Here is a 20,458-nt window from a genome sequence, read left to right as displayed (position 1 = left end):
TTGATCATATCGCTAAACGATACATCGACGATTATTAGAAATTGCATTTTATTAGAAATGTACGTTAAAAAAATAAAAAAATATACACAAATAAAAGGTTATTCCATCTTTTTTAATATTCGACATGTTTGAATTGCTTCTGCAAGACTTGACAGTACAAAACGGCATTTTTAGCGGAGCACTCGCAGACGTCCGTTCGACGTTTTACGAATACGCAGAGTGCTTGTAATCGATTACGCAAGTAGTTTTTATGAAAGGATAAGATTTTTCGATGAAAATAATCTTATACCTCGGCAAAAGGGGAAACGCCTGCGAGTGTTATCCATTACTTAATGATCTAAGGTCATGTTGGTAACAGAACGAACATTCGGGAATTCCCCGAAAGTTGTTTGTCTATTGCTTGAATATTTTTGATTTTAGTCTTTATTACTATTGATCTAAAGTATGATTTGATTCAAAAGGTTATATGTTTATTCTGTATTTGTGTACAAAAACAATTATAATTGTCAGTCGGTATTGGTAACGCCGCGGCCGGTAGCTTCTAGCTTGTCGTATTTTAATTAATTTTGTGAAGTAATATGGTTTTACATTAAATATGCCGAAGCCCGAAACCACACAAAAATTTCTTTTACAGAAATTTATTCTTCACATACTGAAACTCTAGAAGAAGCAGATTCTTCTGAAGATGATCTTTAAATACATATATTGTAACAAAAATAAAAATTACTTACTTAGTTCAAAATAGATGTTATTTACAAATAACTCGCAAAAAATTCGCCAACGGGCATTCAATATTTACATGTCTCTAGATATTTTTAGTGTTTTTTCTAGTGATTTTAAAGACCGATTACTTTAGTGGATTTCTGGTGGGCCACGAGGCTCCAATATGTGGGTTCGAAAAAAAAAAGTTGGCAACACTGTTTAGCCCGGGTCACTCACTTGTGTGCACCTTGTATGATAGCAAATTCTGGACATTTTAAATTCTAGTCGGTACACTAAACTACTTATTTGATTTTGAATATTATTTTAAATTAGACAATGTCGATAACACAGAGCAAGTAAGTAATATAGTAGATAATAGTTTGATAATGAAAAATGCGCCTCGTTATAACTGCGCCGGCCCTAAAGGGCACTGAGCATGTGGATTCGTGTATTCGTGCGTACGTGAGTGGCTATCATTAGGAAGTATATACTCGATTGTATATACCTAATTTTTTGTAATGATAAATAGTTAAATTTTAACCCATGACCAGTATTTAGATTAATCGAGAATATTACAGGTACATTATCCTCATAACAGACCCTTTAGATCGATACAATAAAACTTCGTGTTATTTTAACGATCCCCGGGCGAGGCAAGCGAATTTTCGGAAATCTTTGATGCAGTTTATATATTCTTTTCAAAATGAATGGAACGTTTTCTTTGAGGAAAATTGTCTATATTGAGATATTCAGTGTTAAGCGTACTTTCCCTCAAGGTGGCATTACATAATTCACTCTGTATATATAGATTAGTAGTTGCTTAATCCTTTATATATTAGTGAAAATTATAATAATATGGCGTGGGTTTTGGAAATTGTCACGTAAAACAATACTCATTATTTATTTAAATTATTGATTCTTTATTATATTAAACTCCTAGTACAAAATATATTTAAAAAAGGCGTCAATCATGGCGCGGCAGGAAGCGTTCCAACGGATTTCATGAGATGGTAACAATGTGGTAGGCGGCTTCTGTGCCCAATTTTCTGTAAGGTGGCAGCTGCTTGCGCCAACATTCCCGCGCGTTCTCCCGGCGCTGCCAACACCGCTGGCGGCAAATGTTTACAGGCCATGTATAAAGCCACCGCCCTTTCACCCTCGCCACCTCCACTTTCGAGTGCACGCTCTAAAAACACAGAATAAAATGTGTGCGTGTACTTGTGTACACACGTAAGAAGTGAAACTTCTTTAAGACCTTATTTTTCAAAAAATAATTTACTATATGCAACTTTACAGAAATACGTCAATCACGCGTGTTAGGGATAAAAACAAGATGGCGCGTAACGAAAAAATGTTACAATTTTTTTTCAAACCCCGATAAAGAAGTTTCACTTCAATAATAATATTATGTACTTTAAATATACATATTTATCTTAGAGGTGATTTTTAAATCCTTGGTTCGAACTTATGTGTCCAATAAAGGATTACATATTATAATAGTGAATCCTACTAATATTATAAATGCGAAAGTTTGTGAGTATGTGTGTTTGTTACTCTTTCACGCAAATACTACTGAACCGATTACAATGAAATTTAGCACACATATAGAATGAATGAATGAATGAACACTTTATTTGCACCAGTAACAAAATAATAACAAAAAACACAAACAATAGAAAAAACGTACAAAAAGGCGGCCTTATCGCTAATACAGCGATCTCTTCCAGGCAACCTTAGGTCAAGGATCATGAGAATTACGTAATATATTGAGGTCGATGGTGCACAACACTATTTATAATAAAATTACTTAGATTTAATAAGAAATAGATTTAATAATAAGAAATTAATTAAGAAGATACTATACGTAGTTAGAGACGTATAGAGGGTAACTTGGATTAACAAATAGAATAGATTTCATCCCGGAAATCCCACGGGAACGGGAACTATGCGGGTTTTTCTTTCAAAACGCGGGCGAAGCCGCGGGCAGAAAGCTACTATGAATATAAAAATGTCACTTGTATGTTGGGAAAACAGTGGGCAATTGGAACATACTTTTTAATTTAATTTAGATAACAAAGGTGATTTTTTAGCTTTATTACCTTTTCCACATATAATTGAAGATCTGTTCATCCTCGGTCTAAGACTTCCGTCGAGGAGTTGTTGCGTGCGTTTCGGTGCGGCGCCCGCCATCATGCGACATACCGCCGATTGTAGAAACACGCGTGATGTCACCCACTTCAACAAAAAAATTTGAACAATATAATACTTTTACGCTTCAATATACCTTTGTAGTCTGTAGAAGTCGACTTTCCATTAGTCGATGGTAAAGAAAAGTATAAATTATAGTTTTTGTGCGAGCAAAAACCTTTCCATGCTTCGGGTTAGCTTATTTTGTAATTTAACATTTAAATAAGTAGTAAATGTAAGGAACATAAAAACTTTTTTGTTTACTTTATAATTCAAAGTAGCTTTAATTTAAAAATGAAAATAAGACAGCCAGACAGACTCTTTATGCTATGATCAAATATGTAGAACGAAGAAAAAGTAGATACATTTAATGCACAAACCAGACTACACACACGTATACGTACACTTGCACACATACCCACACCTCTCATACACAGACACATCTACCTCTCCACACATAGAGATCATTTCATTAAAGAAACGAATCTTAAATGGCGGCGCTTATCATTCCCTCTCGCTTACACACGGCCGTACGGCATGCAAAAAAAATAGGGAAAAGTAAAATCCCTAAAATGTATTTGATTTCCCCTATAATAGTTTTTATCATACATTTACAACGACAATTATGTATTTGCGATAGTAAAAATAATGTTTTATTCGAATTTGACAAAAAATGTTCTTTGGGAAAAGTTGTTCAGTTTTATGGGCTCATTACAAGTATTATGGGGATTTTGTTGCATTCTGTATACGTAAATATGTATGATAATTCATATAAATACACAACTACCATAACAAAAAAGTTTACTACCATATGTCAGTGTCAGCTTTGGCCGCCATTGAAGATTCGTTTCTTTAATGAAACGCGTTATACACACACACACACACACACACACACACAATTACCGGCAACGTTTGCGACAGCCGCCGCAGCGAGTGCAGATCCCGCTGGAAAGCCTTGAGCTGAGCCGGCGCAGCGGGCCCGCCGCCGCCCGCCTCCCACACGCCCGCGCGCACCTCCAGCACCCAGTCGCAGCATAGCACTTGCATCAGCTAGATACGTGTTTAATATTATATGAGCATTGAGATATACATATGGAGACGACACCGCCTGCATCACTTATGTTCCGCTCAACATACGCCATATGGCGTAATTGCACGCTCATTTTTTATTTGTTTTAAAGTGAAACGCATCAAATATGCCTTCGTGTGTGTTACGATATTGCACAAATAATACGGAAAAATTCAAAGGAATAACTTTCATCGGTAAGTACTAAGTACCTAACTAGATAATATTTTTTAAAACTTAGAGCAAAAAAATGGCGCTTATATATACAAGATATCTAGATATAGATTACGCTACCAAACATATAAAATCCAAAATAAACTATCGGTTTACCATCCAATATAACATACAAAGTATGAGTATACATAAAACAATGTGTATTTGAAAAATAAATTCAATGTTCAAACACTAAGGAATAAAATTAGGAAAAAAAAAATCATAACTAACTGAAATATAAAATTTGGAAATATTATTTTACATATAACGTTAAATTGGTATTAAAGTCGTAACTACTTATAAAAATATATTTCAATAATACCAAAACTACAACAAACAAATATGGCTAATTGTAAATTACCGAAGACATCATTTTCTTTTAAATAAAATAAAAAAATACAATACATGCTGATTTCTTTCTACTATGAAATGAACATTTATTTAATTAAAAATATTACCTTTATCTAATAATTAACTAAGATTTTTAACGCAAATATCGCTCACATAAAAGTGTCTGACTTCTAACACTACCACAAACTCTTTCAAAAGGTTCATCAAAACGTTAATTTTCACCATGACATTTAGTTTCATTAAATTTTAACCAAAGAAATATCCGTATCATAGCAATTAGCAATACTGCTTATTATGAATTCAAATATACAAATTACGAACAAAAATCCCTTTTTGTTTTCAATTTGCGTTAAAAATCATTTGTTACACATATTATACAATATACATACTCTCATAATGACATTAATAATAACACTACAAAGCGCAAAATAATAAAATCAGCAAAAAAATAAGCTTCATCCATGCGACGAATTCAACTGCCGCGAGATTTGCTTTGTAGTAATATTGCACAAAATGAAACAAGTGCAATGCAACTACAATGCACTCCCGAGACAGTAATCCTGCTCGTATCCAAAGGCATTGTGATAAAAACCGTGCTAAAGTGTTACTAAAATAAAAATAAATTAAAATAAACAGGTAAAATAAATCAAAAAAAAAAAACAAAAGAGAATACCAATAGATAGACCTACATCTATACATATAATAAATCTGTAGAAGGGTCAATTCTGTACATTGAAAATATTGAAAAAATAAATAGCAGGGGGTGTTACTGGATCGATACCAAACCCAAATATGTGATTAAAAAAATTTTTGTCTGTCTGTCTGTCTGTCTGTCTGTCTGTCTGTATGTTCAGGCATCACGTAAAAACTAACGGTTCGATTTCGATGAAACTTGGTATAATTATACCTTATTATCCTGGGCGTAAAATAGGATACTTTTTATCCTGGAAAAATACGTAAAAAAAAAATAATCTTAATTTTTCAGTTTTATCCATAGACGTTGTTCTGTAGAACCGCGAACACACGTTGCGTATTATTATAGGCCTAGCCGTATTTGGGTCCAATAGATATTTATAAGATGTCATTGTCAGAGTTACTCAAAATGGAGAAATAAACCATCCACGCGAAGACCGACATCCGCGCGGACGGAGTCGCGGGCGGAAGCTAGTATCTACTAAAGTTCAGGATATTATGATATAATAGATCTCAATAAAAGGAAACCCTTCAGGAATCAAATCAATTTGAATAAGACAAATACAAGCAAAGGTTCTGGCTGATAATAATTAATAATAAATAATAAAAAAATGCTTATGGTAGAATGGTTTATTGTGTGCAAGTAATGCTTTTAAAATAGGTACCACTTACCAGCATAAGTTGTGTGGGTTTCTTGCAGCAGTAATATGCCAACGAATCAGCTAACCTGGCTCCCGCGATGTCGCATACCTGAAAATATAAACCATATTTATTTAATAAATTCGAATTATTCTGCCTGCCTTCACGCCTGCATGCTTTACGCCTTCATCCTAGCATTTTTTTTATTAAAGATAGCCAGGCATTTGACTGCATCCTACCTGATGGTAAGTAGTGATGCAGTCTATGAATAGGCATGCCTGCCTAGAAACAGCCTATTCACTTTTACCCTGAACAGATCCGGATTATAGGTTTCTGGAAAGACAGACGCGGGCAAGGCGTTACAGTCCCTCGCAGTTCGGTTTATAAAAGCTTAGTATAAAACCAAGTTGCTGTAACTGTCTGTCTGTCCCTATGTACTCTTAAATTTTTAATAAAACTACGCAACGGATTTTCTGTGTGTTTTATAGAGATAATGTTTTAGAATTTAGACAAAGCGGGCGAAGCCGCGGGCGGAATGATAGTTAAATATAATATAATGAGTAAGTCTTAAGATGTAAATATAGGCTTTGAATTTTAGCACCAAATTAATTTACCTTAAGTATCGTTTCCGAGGTCTTCTTGATGGAACGTTCATCTCGACACTGCGCCAAGCTCAAGAGACCGCGCCGACTTTTGTACGCCATTTGGAGCGCTCTATAAATCGATAGCACAATAGATATATTTTATGTTTATACAACGAAAGACAATAGTTATTAATACGATAAGTATAAACATTACAGCCGTGTTTAATAAACATAAAACCATTTAGAATTTCTAACTCATCAGCGAGGTGAGGATTGTCTCAGTTGTTATTTTAATGTTGTCCGATACTGCATGGTAAGTTTTAGTGCTACTTTCTGATACTGCTCTTAAGAGTTTAAGTAAAGATAGAATATAAGCTTGTTATGAATATAAAAGCTAAGTCAGGTAAGCATGTAATATACATTTACATTGTCCATTTTTGGTGTCTATGGTGTTCAGTTATTTGGTATAATTTGTTTAGATCTGTAAGCTATCTATCGATTAATGAAAAGCAGTAACAATTCTATAACTTCAATTTACTTTACTAATGTTCCGAATAATAGGATCTCTATCTTAAAAATAGAACTCTATAGTAGCTTGTAAGTTTTCTATGTTATTTATTATTTGTATAGGTATGTAGGAGGAATATAATAGTTCATCTCTTTTCTCACTCAAAATGCTCATATGTATATTGTAAATTAATAATTAGGTAATAATTAACAACTGTATGTTACAAATCTGATTTTGTACTTCGAGAAATATTTTTTAATATTTTCAAAACTTAGCTGATATAATATTATGTTCTTATTTTATTTTCTGTATAATATTCGGCTTAGCTGAGTCGAAAGTAACGACAACTTATTGTAAAATTGTTAGTGAAAACTGTACAATTTGTATAAATAACTTCTGAAAATGCTGATTTTAATAAAATTGTATGTTACATTAGTATTATTGTTTTAATACGTCGTTTCCTAAATAAATAAATAAAAGTTTTATAGGGGTTTTCAAGAATTTACACTACACTTACCCAGGTAGTGGATCTTCGCAATTAGCCAAGGGTTCGGGCAACATGTTCAGTCTGTCGCCGATATCTGCTGCTTTGCTGACGTCAGCGAGCAGCCACGTGGCCGCCACGCCCACTATATTCGCCCACCATTCCATCACTGGGTCCCAACAACCTAGTTTTAAAGTTGTGGGTAATATCACTGTTTAAACATTTATCTTATTACACTGTTATTCAGTAAGAATACTAATCTATATAGTTGTTCGCCCACCATTCCATCACTGGGTCCCAACAACCTAGTTTTAAAGTTGTGGGTAATAATCAAAACATTTATCTTATTACACTGTTATTCAGTAAGAATACTAATCTATATAGTACTAGGTTTCCGCCCGCGGCTTCGCCCGCGCAGTCAAAGAAAAACCCGCATAGTTCCCGTTCCCGTGGGATTTCCGGGATTGCGTCATTTTCCCGGGATAAAAAGTAGCCTATGTCCTTTCTCGGGTATCAAAATATCTCCATACCAAATTTCATGAAAATTTAATTATGCTTAATCTTTCTCTTAATACAGATAAAAAAATTCCAAATTTTCTAGCATTAACGCAACTTCACGAACCACGCACCAACATCCCTTTTAATTACGTATTTAGTTCATCTTTCTATCATTATAATTTGATCTTTAATTTCAGGATCACTGATATAATTTTACATTATTGACATGTAAAGGATAACTTATTAGAATATCCAACACTTTTAAACACATTTAAAAGCTGGCCAAAAAATTTTAATAACTGTCCTAAGGTTCCTAAATCCCAACCCCAGGTCTATTCTCTACTAAAGTGTAAAACGTACAAACATAAACACTTACCATTGAGATATACATATGGAGACGACACCACCTACATCACTTATGTTCCGCTCAACATACGCCATATGGCGTAACTGCACGCTCATTTTTTATTTGTTTTAAAGTGAAACGCATCAAATATGCCTTCGTGTGTGTTACGATATTGCACAAATAATACAAATAATACGGAAAAGTGCAAAGGAATAACTTTCATCGATAAGTACCTAACTAGATGATAATTTTTAAAACTTAGTTAGAGCAAAAAAATGGCGCACAGATTTTGTTCGTGGTGTCTCCTCCATACATAGTAATATTATCTCAATGACACTTACCAGTGTGTTGTGGTGAATCAGCGGACACGTCTTCAGTGATCAACTTGACGGTATCGAGCACGTCTCGAGTGTTGCTGCGTTCGTCCGCACATAGCAACATGTGCAGACTCTTCTGTAAGAGCTCCAGGTGATATGCCTGAAAATATAATAAATTACTAGATTTCCGCCCGCGGCTTCTCCCGCATAGTTCCCGTTCCCGTGGGATTTCCGGGATAAAACCTATCCTATGTGTTAATCCAAGTTACACTCTATATGTGTGCAAAATTTCATTGTAATCAGTTCAGTAGAATTTGCGTGAAAGAGTAACAAACATCCATACATCCATAATTAGAAACTTTCGCCTTTATAATAGAAGTAGGATTATTACTATTGCCATTGATTGATTCAAGACATGTTTATTAAATGTGATGTTATGTCCTGAATTACGTACTTAAATACTTATTCTGATTCGTATGTAATATACATGAACTTGTTATTCCGTCCCGTTTGTTAAACCTTACAGGAAAGGACCCCAACAGGACATGTAACTATCATTCATACTAAAAAAATATATTGTCAATATTCCAACTTTCTTTTTTTTAACAATTTGAAACTTTTTTACGCGCGTTGAGAGTAAACTTTAAAGGTCACGTGATGGAGTAAGGCGACGATTTTGGTATCTTTGAATCTTGGATTTGATATTTTTGGTTTTACGGCATTCAAATGCTTTATAAATATAAATTTATAAAGAATAGAAAAAAATTGATCACGAGGCGGGACTCGAACCCGCATCCTTTCGCGCCATTCCGGGGCGGATGCCTGACCAACTGGGCCACTCGTGACCCGCCAGAGCGATCGAATTTATTCTATTCTTTCAGTTTTATGTGTTTAAGGGACACACCGCGCGCCATCTATTGAGATGATTAACAACCATTTCAACCATCATGAAACATTTTTCAATGAATACAATAATGTAACGATGGAACACGACCTTTTTGTTGAATATGATATTTTTGGGTTTACGGCATTCAAATGTCGTTCTACACTTTTATTTAGTAGTAGCACAGAATATATTATAATAGTACTATGTACAGAAGGTTCACTCCCTAACAATAGTTCAGGGTTGGTACTCGCCGCCGATTTATCGCCGGGCGGCGAGTGACAGGCAACCCGCGCTCGACTGCCAACTCAGTCAGCAACGGCGCGAAATCTACCTAAACTTCGGAGTGAAACCCCCTTGGTATTTATTAGTTATCCAGCACTGACCCGCATGGCGTACGCGAGCGGGTCGGCGGGGCAGGGGATGCGCGAGAAGAGCGCGGGGTCGGGGCCGTACGCCCAGCGGCGCGTGCGCAGGAAGCGCTGCCCGCGCGCGCTCGCCGCCCAGCGCACGCGCACGCCCCACTCGCCGCGCCACGTGCTGCACGCGCCCAGGTAGTAGCTGCAATGATAGATAAATAGATAATTCTTTATTGCACACACACAAGATTTACAATAAACACAGAAAAAGACAAATAGATGCAAGTTACATACTTGCGGTAAATGGCGGCCTTATCGCTAGGCAGCGATCTCTTCCAGAATACCGTTAATATTAACAGGGAAACACATTTAAAGGAGGTGGGTGAGCATAATTATTGCGTTGGGAAAAATAAATTTTATCACGTATAACTACATAAAGCATGCATAATATAAAATAAGAATATAAAAAATCAGATAATACATATTATATACCTAAAATAAATAATAATGAATAACTTAATACAGCATAAGAGGAGAAAAGAAAGAAAAGGACAACAGCAATGAAATGGAGGAAGGATCAAGAGAGTAATAGATAGTGTGCCTTGAGGAGATTTTTGAAACTGCCCAAAGTTTGAGCTTGTCGAACTACTAGAGGGAGTTCATTCCATGGGAGTTCATTCATTGCAATGTGCAATATGGGTACAAAATGTTAAAAAATAATAATAATTACTTGAAAAAAATATTTAATAATTGCGATTGCTTAAATGCTGTCTTTAAATTATACATTTTGTAAGTGATAAATGTTGGTGAAACTGTTTGTGGTAATAGACGATAGTAACGGAATTGATATACCATAAATAAATAATTACAGATATTTTCTTTTTCAATTCCATTAAGTCACTTACCCACATAACCAATTTCCGATCTTCGGCATATAATCCTTGAAAACCAATGCAGCAGTTATATAAGTATCGGCTAGAAGATGTTTGTCACCCGTAACTTCAGCTAGATTCACAGCTTGTAACGCCAATAATACACGTTCGCTGCGACCGCTGTGGTTTGACAATAGTTCCAACTGGGCGAGTCGATGGGAAACACTTGAGACCTCCGCTGCCCAGTGCTTGGTCGCTCTTCGAGCTGGGCTGTTGCGAAAAATTATTACTATTATTATTACTAAGCACTAAAATTTCCGGAAAATGTGTAGCAAATGTAAAAAAATCATGAAAAAAATTTAAATTTAAAAGTGATCAGATATAAATTATTGTAATGGTGCTGATTAGAAAACGGGATATTACAAAGTGCAAGATTAGTTTTGTACAGAAAAAATATGTTAACCACAGTCAAACCTGTCACTAAATAAATCGCCAGCGCGTCGTGCCAAAAAGCCGCCAAGGGGAAGTCTTTGTAGAATTTGTCTCAAAATCGCCGCAGCTAAGGCAGAAAATTTGGCCCTTCCCTGTTCTCCTGATTGCACAATTTTACCACAAGCCGCTAGCGATTGGTGAAGTTCTAATCGAGCATTTGTTAGGTCACCCTGAAAATATATCTCAATTACATTTTTGTACAAAAATACATCAGAATATCAATATACATAAAAAAAAAACACTACGAAAATATACACACATGCATCACACTATTACTTTTTGATATTTTAAGCACGCAAGGCTAATGTCGCCTTATAAAATGGTAAGACAGCACAATAAAAAGCAATTAGAAAATATTATGTAAAGCAAAAGTACCTTTTTCAGATGATTATCCGCTAGGCGCTTGTGTTTGTAAAATAGTCCAGCCTCTTTTGACTGTGATTTAGGTACAGAGTCACCATATACTAAGAGCTTTATAAGACAGCCGCTGAGAAGTATGAAATTCACAAGATATATTAAAAATATATTAAATAACCACATTCCCCAACCAGATCCACTTGAATCTGAAAATTAACAAAAATAACATAAACTATTGCTTATCATCCGTGTCCATTTTAATTAAAGACATACATAATTATATTCACACAATACTGATGAATACTTATTACTCCTTGCAGAATAAATAGCCAATATTTTTTTTATAAGTGTTAATTAATGTTAATTACAATAAGTCAGCTACATATAAAAAAATGTAATATCAATACTCACTCAAGTTATCATCAGACAGTATTCTTCTTTGATCAAATCTTGAACTATAATCCGTTTGTTGTGAGTCTAACATGAAGCTTCCAAAGAAGGCACTAAATGGATTGAAAGCTATCAATCCAACCATGAAAGCACACAGAGCCAAGCGAGAATGATCACCCATTCCCATCACTATTTTTGAGTATTTTTCGTCGGCCTAAAAATACATACAAAAATATTGGTTAAAAGAAATGAACAACAAATTCATTGCTTTGTAAAAGATATTAAAAATCACCTCAACCATTTTTTTTTTCTGATTTTTTATTTACACATGAGAATTGGAATCTACTATCTAGTATGAAATCAATATACAAAATGTATTTGCTTAATTTAATGAAGTTGTCAAAAAGGGAATTTTTTTACAAAAATTACAATTTTTTTACAAAAATTACAATTTTTTTACAAAAATTACAATTTTTTTACAAAAATTACAATTTTTTAAATAAAAAATACAAAAATACCTTAAATTCTGGTGAAGATGGAGAATCACTATCAATACCATGAGGAGAGTGGTAAGGCGATGAAACGTCACTGTGTGGAGGAGTGTACGCTCCTTCAAATCCAACCTCTTTCACTCCAGATTTCTGGCACACCAATTTGAGAGCGACATTTTCCTGCTTCAATCTAGCATTCTGATTTTGTAAGTACTTTATGTACTCAATTGTTTTCCTTAATATAGCTGATTTATTTAACTGCAATTATAAAATACAATATTTATAACTTATGTTGAGAAATTTTTAAGAATAGAAAAAGAAGTACCACATAAGACACGGATTTGAATTGCGCCTCACCAAATGTATTTAATCAAGTTATCTTATCTAAAAAGTCAGAACTACTCTTCTACAGGTCAATAACATGATGTGTTGAAAAACAGCAATTATATTTTAACTTCAAACATCAAAGCAAAAAGCAAAAAGCTCATACAATGGTATCAAAAATAGCATGTGGATTTTAATTATTAAAACTTAAAAAAAATTCACATACCTTTGCCTCTTCACCAACTAACATATTCTTAAGTTCTACTATTCTGTCATTGATACTAGTTCTATAGCGTCTCTCTATGGCATTATGGGCACTCCTTTTCACCTCCTTTACTTTGGGCGGAGCTGAGTTTGACTGATTAAAGGATATTTTATCACCATCCAATACAACTGGAATGCCTGTTGTTAATAAAGTTGGCCCATTATTACTTGTGAAAAATGTATGTATTGGTCTGTTTTCATTGCTGGCTTTCGTTCCTTGAGTTCCTGAAACTCATAAAAAAACACAGTTATGAATAGTTATTTTATAAAAAAGCTGTTTCAGAGGAGATAAAAATCCCTATATAAACACAAGAATTTTGTGTATTACAACTTGTATATTTGTTTATTATAACTAACAAAAGATCTGCGATTCAGGTTCACCTTGCAATTTCTTACCTTGTATTGGGGCACTTGTATACATAAGCGTCTGAGTTTCTGGGCTAATTATATTTGATTGCAATAACACAGGTGAAAAATTTGCATCACTACTTTTTATTATTACTGGTGTAACTCCTTTTGCATTATTTGCTAGTAACAAGGGTTGAGTGGTTTGAGGTTTATGTGTGTCATTTATCTGTTGAACTCCATCTATCTGCACCAGCGAAGTTCTTCCATCAGGCAGCTGTTGTAAACTTCCATGAGTTAGGTTAACGTAAAGTGGATGCTGTACCACTTGTTGTACAATCATTGGTGTTTGAGCCGGCGCCTGTGTTGTTACACATGTTGTCTTATCGGGGATGGGAGTGCTTTCTTTCGTAAGCGGCAAATTATACGATTCTTCTCTTCCATAAACTCCCAATACAGGACTTCTTTTAGGTTGTGGTGTCTGTACTGAAGATTTACTAGTGCTCTGCGAATACTGCGACACGAGAGGATTTCCTGTTCTGTTTGGATATGGGGAAACTTTAGGTGAAGCATTGGCAGTAAATTTCGTATCAACATCGATTAAATCAATGTCGTTATCAATCAATGCAAGCTCTTCTTCAAGCTTGACCATAAAATCTCCATCACAGCCGCTGAGAAAGTCTGAAATTATAACAAATTAAAAAGGCATTTATGAGTTTCAATATATGAAAAATTTATAAAAAATTACTAAGCCAATATATTACTCACCCTCAATCTCTGCGATATCATTAACATTAAATACGTCAGTATTCATTAAAGGCTCATCAGAATCCATTTTTAGTCTTACTTTACTTTAGATTCATTTGAAAACTGAGTAATTATTTAGTAAATCATTCAAAATTACACATAAATTAAAACAATTCCATTATAATGTTTACTTGCGCTCGCTATTTTCATTATTTTGACAATCTATTTTACAGCCAATCAGAAGGCCTTTCCTCGGTGGTGCGATATTACGTCATCCGAGTAAGATTCGTTTTGAAATATTGTTAGTAAGACGTACATATATCATGACATAATATTGCATCATTCATATATTTATTTTCTTTTATATTTAAAATATTGATTAACATATGTGCAAAATTATTAACCTAATTAAAACTGTCTTATGTTTATGAATAAATCACTTTGGAATTTATACTAGTGACATCTAGCAATGTTTTGTTGTAACATTGTTTCATAATTGCCCCGATAGATGGCTTCCGTCGAACATAGAATGTGGAAATAAAAATTAAAATTTCGCCGTTGAGTTTTTTTAGATAAAAATTAAGTTTAATCTCTGTGCTAATGTAAAATGAGCTTTTGTTGAAATTTTGTTCAATCTATGAAATAATATTTATCATTCGGAAAACCAAGCTAGTAGGTACGTATTTTAAATTTAAATAATAGGTACTAGCCGCTTGGCCCGCCTCCGCTCTGGATCACCCATGGAAAAGTCGGATGCTCCTGAACAGTGTAGCTTTCTATTAGTGAGAAAATTTTCATGATTGGATCAGAAATTCTGAAGATTCCTTCTAGCCACATACATACAAAAGATTATAAACTAGCTGTTCCGGGCGGTTTCACCCACGGGCAAAAGCTGGTATTTCTATACCTTGTGTTATTCTGACATTTATGTAAGCTATACCTACATAGGTAAATCACTTTTTCTTCGTCTTTTGTTTCATCAAATTCCGGTCAGTAGTTTTCCCGTGAAAAAGTAACAAATATTACATATTATAATAGTTACAAATATTAGATAAATTCTTATAAACTTTCGCCTTTATAATATTACTAGGACAACAGATTACGTATAACTACGTAGGTACTAAATTTTTACTATGGTAGGACTACATTCTTCAATTTAAATTTTAATCATCAATGTTTCTGTAAATAATTGTTTTACCAATTATCAATAACTGGCTAGGCACAAAATGATTAACTACCTACCTACCTAGTTTCTTAGTTATAAATCTAAAAAGAATAGAAAAAATTCGATCACGAGGCGGGATTCGATCCCGCATCCCGTCACGCCAAGTTAGTTTCTTAGTGTTCATTTTTTTTTTATTCTTTAGTCATGTTTTATCTTATTTTATTATAAAAGTCTAACTACATTCTTTACTTGAAGTATATTACCTATACCTATAGTACCTATCTAGGTAGGTAGTAGGGCTACATAAGTAGGTAGTTAGGTAATAAATCATCTGACTTCTCACTTCAAAAAAAGTTTCTTTGAGTAGCATTTGTATGTAATATAAATTCAGGTTATTTATAATAAAAAAAGCTATCTTCAATTAAAAGTTTATTTTGTATTTATATATAACATTATATTATTTGTAAATATAGATAGAGTTCTTATTAATCTTATTATGTAGTTACAACGTAAACAAACTCCATTTGATTTAAACTACACTCAGTAATTGAATTTATACTATACATAACCAACTATAAAAGTACTTAAGACTTGAGTTTAACTAAAGATGTTGCTTACTACACCAGCTTAATTAATATTCATAGGCACAAAAGTATTATTTTACAATCACATTATATCCAATAAAAGCTAAAATGAGGTATAATGATTAGGAATTCGACAAGAGAAACTATTATTTAAAATAATTTCTAGGTATATTTAAATCTGTTAATTTAATTTAAAATCTACAAATTCACAAAATAAGTGCCTTAATCGTGTTTTAATAAAAAAACAGCACAAAGTGAATCTACTGGAATGTCCACAAAACATCTCGATATCAACAAACAAGGCACAAAATCGTGATATTTTAGTGTCTACACACTCAAAACGTGATCACCCTAATTTAAACAATATGCAAACATTTATAAAACGTATCTATGGCATTGTCAAACTAGACTAAAGTAACAAATCAGTCTTCCAAAAAATATAAAATAATAAGTAATTAGGTATACTTAGTTGGTACATAATATATTTAACTTAAATAATAGTGACAGAATTAACATAAAATATTTTACTTGAACACAATGTTTGACGTACAACAGATTTAATAAATAAATATTTTAATGATAAGTATCTTCCAAAAATGTATTGAGGAAGATTTGTTAAAGTACAGTGTTTATAAGATACAACTATTCACAAGGTACGCCGAACCATCTAATAACTACCTACAATGTAACAAATCTGCAACCACAGTAACACCTACGAATAATAATTATTATTAGGTATATAATTACGTATTCAACGGTATTGCAAACAATTGTTTCATATAAATACATAGTACATTGAGCATTCTGAGCTAATATGAAACTCCTAATACTATAATAAGAACGACCGTGCTTGTGCAAATCAATTACCTACTTTCAAAGATGAACTTCTAACAATAAACAGATATGGCAAAATGCAAACAATTGTTATATTTATCTAAACTTTAACTTAGGGAATATTTACTATTAAATGTAAAACATCGCTACTCAATGTATCTATAATGAGCGTCACAGTCGCACGGTTCAAACTATAATTGCATATTAGTTTATTAAACCAAGTTTGTAACGTGCGGTGCCGTGGACTAGAGTCAAAACTATAGCGAGCGTGAGGTAATGGCGGCGTTTCAGTCTATAAACATCACAGTCGCGGACAACAAATTGCACAATAACTCGTCTAGGCGGACCTACCAGAGGTGCACGGCCAGGCCGGCGCTGCCTTCCTAGCCCTAACGGTTACCGCTCCAACTGACATAACCTTACAAACTAGTTATTCCTAACTTATAGACTATTCTATTAACAGAGACGTAAATGTTATAAAACATAAAAAAAAAACTACTGAAGAAAAAAACAAACATAAAATCACAAGACACCGCCATACCGCCTAACGGAAATTTGATTTCGTTGTTCGGTTAAATGGCGTTAGAAAATAAATAGAATAGAAAAGAGGTAGAAGATAAGTGGCTACAGGGCCCATTGCAATTGCCCGGCCGGAGCGCCCGGTCGATGTATTATTCGCGCGCGACGCATCCTACCAGTTTAGTCTACAAATAAGTGTCTTAACTAACTTTGTACGCCTATATCAGTCTTGTCAGTATTATACAATGCCTTTAACTTTTCAATCTCTTTCACTGCTACAATCGAGAGCAAAGTTACGAGGTTGAACGATCACTCCAGATGGTGGCTCGGGATCGCGACGTCTTGCCAGTGAAAGATCTTCAACGTGGTCGTCATCGTGTTGTGGGGAACGGGGAGACTGCGGTGCTGATCTTGGGGGAGTTCGTGGCGTTAAAGCTGCATGAGCAGCTGCCGCGAGAGCCATAGCGTGAAGAGCTTCCCGGCCTCCATCTCTTGTTGCTCCTTCTAAAGCTTGTTGGAGAAATGATGGATCAATGAGTGGCGTTGTAGGTGGGTGATCGTCATTACCTCCCGTACCACTTAAGCCATAAGGAAATGCAGCTCCATTAGATTCTCTCTTTACTCCACGACTCATTGGTCGACTTGTTGTAATGCCAAGCTTCTTTACTTTATCATACAATGTACGTGATGGTACTCCGTACTTACGAGAAGCTTGCAATGCGCTCATTCCGTTTCGTACGCACTCAATTGCTGACATTATATCTGATCGTGTGTATTGCTTGTATCGCTTCCATTCTGGCTTTTGTTGAGGTGGCACGTATGGAGCTAAGCCGGCTCTTACGTCTTGTTGAAAGTTAGTAGGTGGTGATGATGGATGGAAAGTGCGTTGATTTTCTTCTTCAAATGAACGTTCTGTGTAGGGTGAGTGAGCATCTTCAGACCGGTCTGAACGATTATAATGAGGCGACGATGCTCTTGATGACAATCTTCGAGGACGATAATCAAATGGACGCTGAGGACTCACAGGTCGTTCAGATTCATGTGCCGAGCCATTGGAATGTAAGCGGGTTGGTTCATGCTGACTCACGGGATGGCATACAAGGGAAATAGGTTGAGATGAATCCACTGAGGTGTTTTGGGCTAAAACATTTCTTAAAATTGGAGTATCACGAGTGGCTAGCATGCTTGAAAGTTTTTTACGTTTTAAAGGGTTCATATCCGCTGAATCGTATGCTGCGGAGAGAAGAGGTGCCGTGGGCGGAGGCGGCCAGCGATTGATCTGTACCGGAGGTGAAATGCTAGATGGCGCAGCGGGCACGACTCTGGGAGGCGAGGCAGCAGGAGTTCGCTCACTACTACCCGGGCGGCGCCGCAGCTCCGTCATATCGAACAAACCTTTAACTTCCAGCTGCTCGGCTACTTTCATTATTCTCGGAATATGCGCTTGGGTTACATTTACTTCACCCGTATACATGTATTCAAGCAGTGCACGCATTTCAAAATCTTTAACACCTGGGAATAGTATACTGCAGTGATCCATTGGCACGTCTGCCAGGATCGACTGGAAATATGGAGAGTTTGCAGCCAGCACAACTCTGTGAGCTTTAAAAGTGACTTGATCGTCAACTACAAGCGTGCAGTCGACGTACGTCTCTACCTTTATTAACGCCTCTAGGATCTCTACTAAATTTGTCTTGTGGTGGTTCCATTTTAAGCAAAACGTCTGTTGACCTTCGCTGCTACCCATTTTTCTGAATTGAGCTTCTGTGAACAAAAGAAAATATGTTAATGAAACATTGAAGAGATGCATTCATTAATAGGAAACACGCATCAAAATAAATTCTTATTAGACAAAAACAACAAAGATGTAGATTAAAAATAAATAATTAAAATATATAAGAATTAAGTTTATACTAAATTATATTTATTTTTTATGTAACACCACTACTACCTACTTACTTATACTATATACCGAAATTTTTAAATGAATATTTATTTTGAAAAACTAAACAAAAACAGTGCAAAATTCTTGTGAATTGAATATTAAAATTATGTTTAGTTTTAATACATAAAAGGCATAACTCTAGGTTAAAAAATCTAATCAAATATCGAGAGGATTTCAAAATAAAATTACCTATCGCATATTTCAAATAAATTTCGGTTATGGTTTTTTATGCAAAAACATTAAAACCTATAAAATAATAGCATAACAACATTAAAACAAACCGCAATATAGAGTTAACAAACTACGCTATAAACTGGCTGCTACAAAACAAACCTGGCAAAACGCCGTCACACGAAGAAGCCGGATACATAGCAAAGTCCAGTGAGTGAATACAACCAAACAAACTCGCGCCTCGCAGTGCACATACGCACTCAGAGCTCACGCACCGCTAACGATCGCCAAGTGCGAAGTGCGAACCGACAGTGTGCTCGCCGCTCAGCGCTGCTCGAACACTCAACCACTGCCCGCCCTACCCCATTTACATATATCGCTATAGCCCTTCCTTACCAAATTGACTTTTACCTTTTATTCAGCAGGTACATCGAATTTAGGGAACCGATGAAAGACTACGCGATCCCTCCTAACATGTTATACCGCATACAATTGTTATTGCACTTTTAACTTTATATTCCATCGCCTTAGAGTTTTAAATAAAATAAAAAAATAATAATTTTGAAATATATATAAATCTCGCTAGTATAACAATTATACTTAAAAAAACTCAGTACCTTTGGTGTGCACAAAACAGCGAATATTTATGAATATTTTTTTAATAAAAAACTCCTATTAAAAAAAGAAAAACTAAATATTAAGAAACTTACCCTTTAATTGTTTTGAAAGATCCAATTTCAGTTTCTGCGAGAACTCATGCGTTGTAAAACTTCATGTGAAAAATTCGTATTAGCACTGAACAAAGTTCGTAGCACAAGGGGTTGTATCGCGATAAGCTAGTGGTCGTTCGCCCTGTGGGGGCGGTGTGCTCTTCCGAGCGTCTAGCGATGACTGTTGGTTGCAAGCGGGCGCTCGCAGTCCTCCGCCGCCGTGCCCCGCACCTCCGTGCGCTTTTTTACGCACACATCGCGTCGGAGTGCAGTGCAATTGCGTGCGGGCGAGAGTGCGGGGCGCGGCACGTTCGAATTGCACCCGCAGAGGAGGGCAGCCGCGCGTGTGTGCGTGAGTGCGCGCGCGCATACCACGCACCGTGCCCTTGTGTGCCTCCTCTATAGATTAAAGCCGAAT

At 35.2% G+C, this 20,458-nt stretch overlaps 2 protein-coding genes across 4 annotated transcripts; both read right to left on the bottom strand.

Moving 5' to 3' along the window:
• Positions 1-1,598: 1,598 nt before the first annotated feature.
• Positions 1,599-14,321, bottom strand: SREBP (Sterol regulatory element binding protein). 2 transcript variants are annotated; one of them, XM_090110006.1, is made up of 16 exons: positions 14,134-14,321; positions 13,417-14,046; positions 12,983-13,245; positions 12,460-12,690; positions 11,963-12,155; positions 11,570-11,757; positions 11,177-11,364; positions 10,736-10,972; positions 9,858-10,032; positions 8,613-8,748; positions 7,461-7,638; positions 6,466-6,565; positions 5,885-5,962; positions 3,793-3,939; positions 2,802-2,937; positions 1,599-1,888 (listed from the first exon to the last, which is right to left on the bottom strand). In XM_090110006.1, exons 1-16 carry the CDS (start codon positions 14,198-14,200, stop codon positions 1,671-1,673), a joined length of 3,165 nt encoding a protein of 1,054 aa, XP_089966132.1. In that variant the 5' UTR covers positions 14,201-14,321; the 3' UTR covers positions 1,599-1,670. The 2 variants fall into 2 exon arrangements, with proteins under 2 accessions (XP_089966132.1, XP_089966133.1); XM_090110007.1 differs by having other exon boundaries at positions 7,461-7,611.
• A 1,372-nt stretch (positions 14,322-15,693) lies between these two features.
• rib (BTB/POZ domain-containing protein ribbon) lies at positions 15,694-20,230 on the bottom strand. Of its 2 annotated transcripts, none has more exons than XM_090110175.1 (2): positions 20,041-20,230; positions 15,694-18,978 (listed from the first exon to the last, which is right to left on the bottom strand). In XM_090110175.1, the coding sequence occupies exon 2, from the start codon at positions 18,959-18,961 to the stop codon at positions 17,474-17,476; it is 1,488 nt and encodes a 495-aa protein (XP_089966301.1). In that variant the 5' UTR covers positions 18,962-18,978; positions 20,041-20,230; the 3' UTR covers positions 15,694-17,473. The 2 variants fall into 2 exon arrangements, with proteins under 2 accessions (XP_089966301.1, XP_089966300.1); XM_090110174.1 differs by lacking the exon at positions 20,041-20,230 and adding an exon at positions 19,493-19,625.
• Between the last annotated feature and the right edge of the window lie 228 nt (positions 20,231-20,458).

Source organism: Colias eurytheme, chromosome 15 (genome assembly GCF_061535395.1).
Source record: "Colias eurytheme isolate Ceu_HAF_F1 chromosome 15, ilColEury1 Martin Lab GWU primary, whole genome shotgun sequence".
NCBI classification, from domain to species: domain Eukaryota; kingdom Metazoa; phylum Arthropoda; class Insecta; order Lepidoptera; family Pieridae; genus Colias; species Colias eurytheme.
Note: the sequence above shows the minus strand (reverse complement) of the source record. Positions and strands in the feature narration are given on the sequence as shown.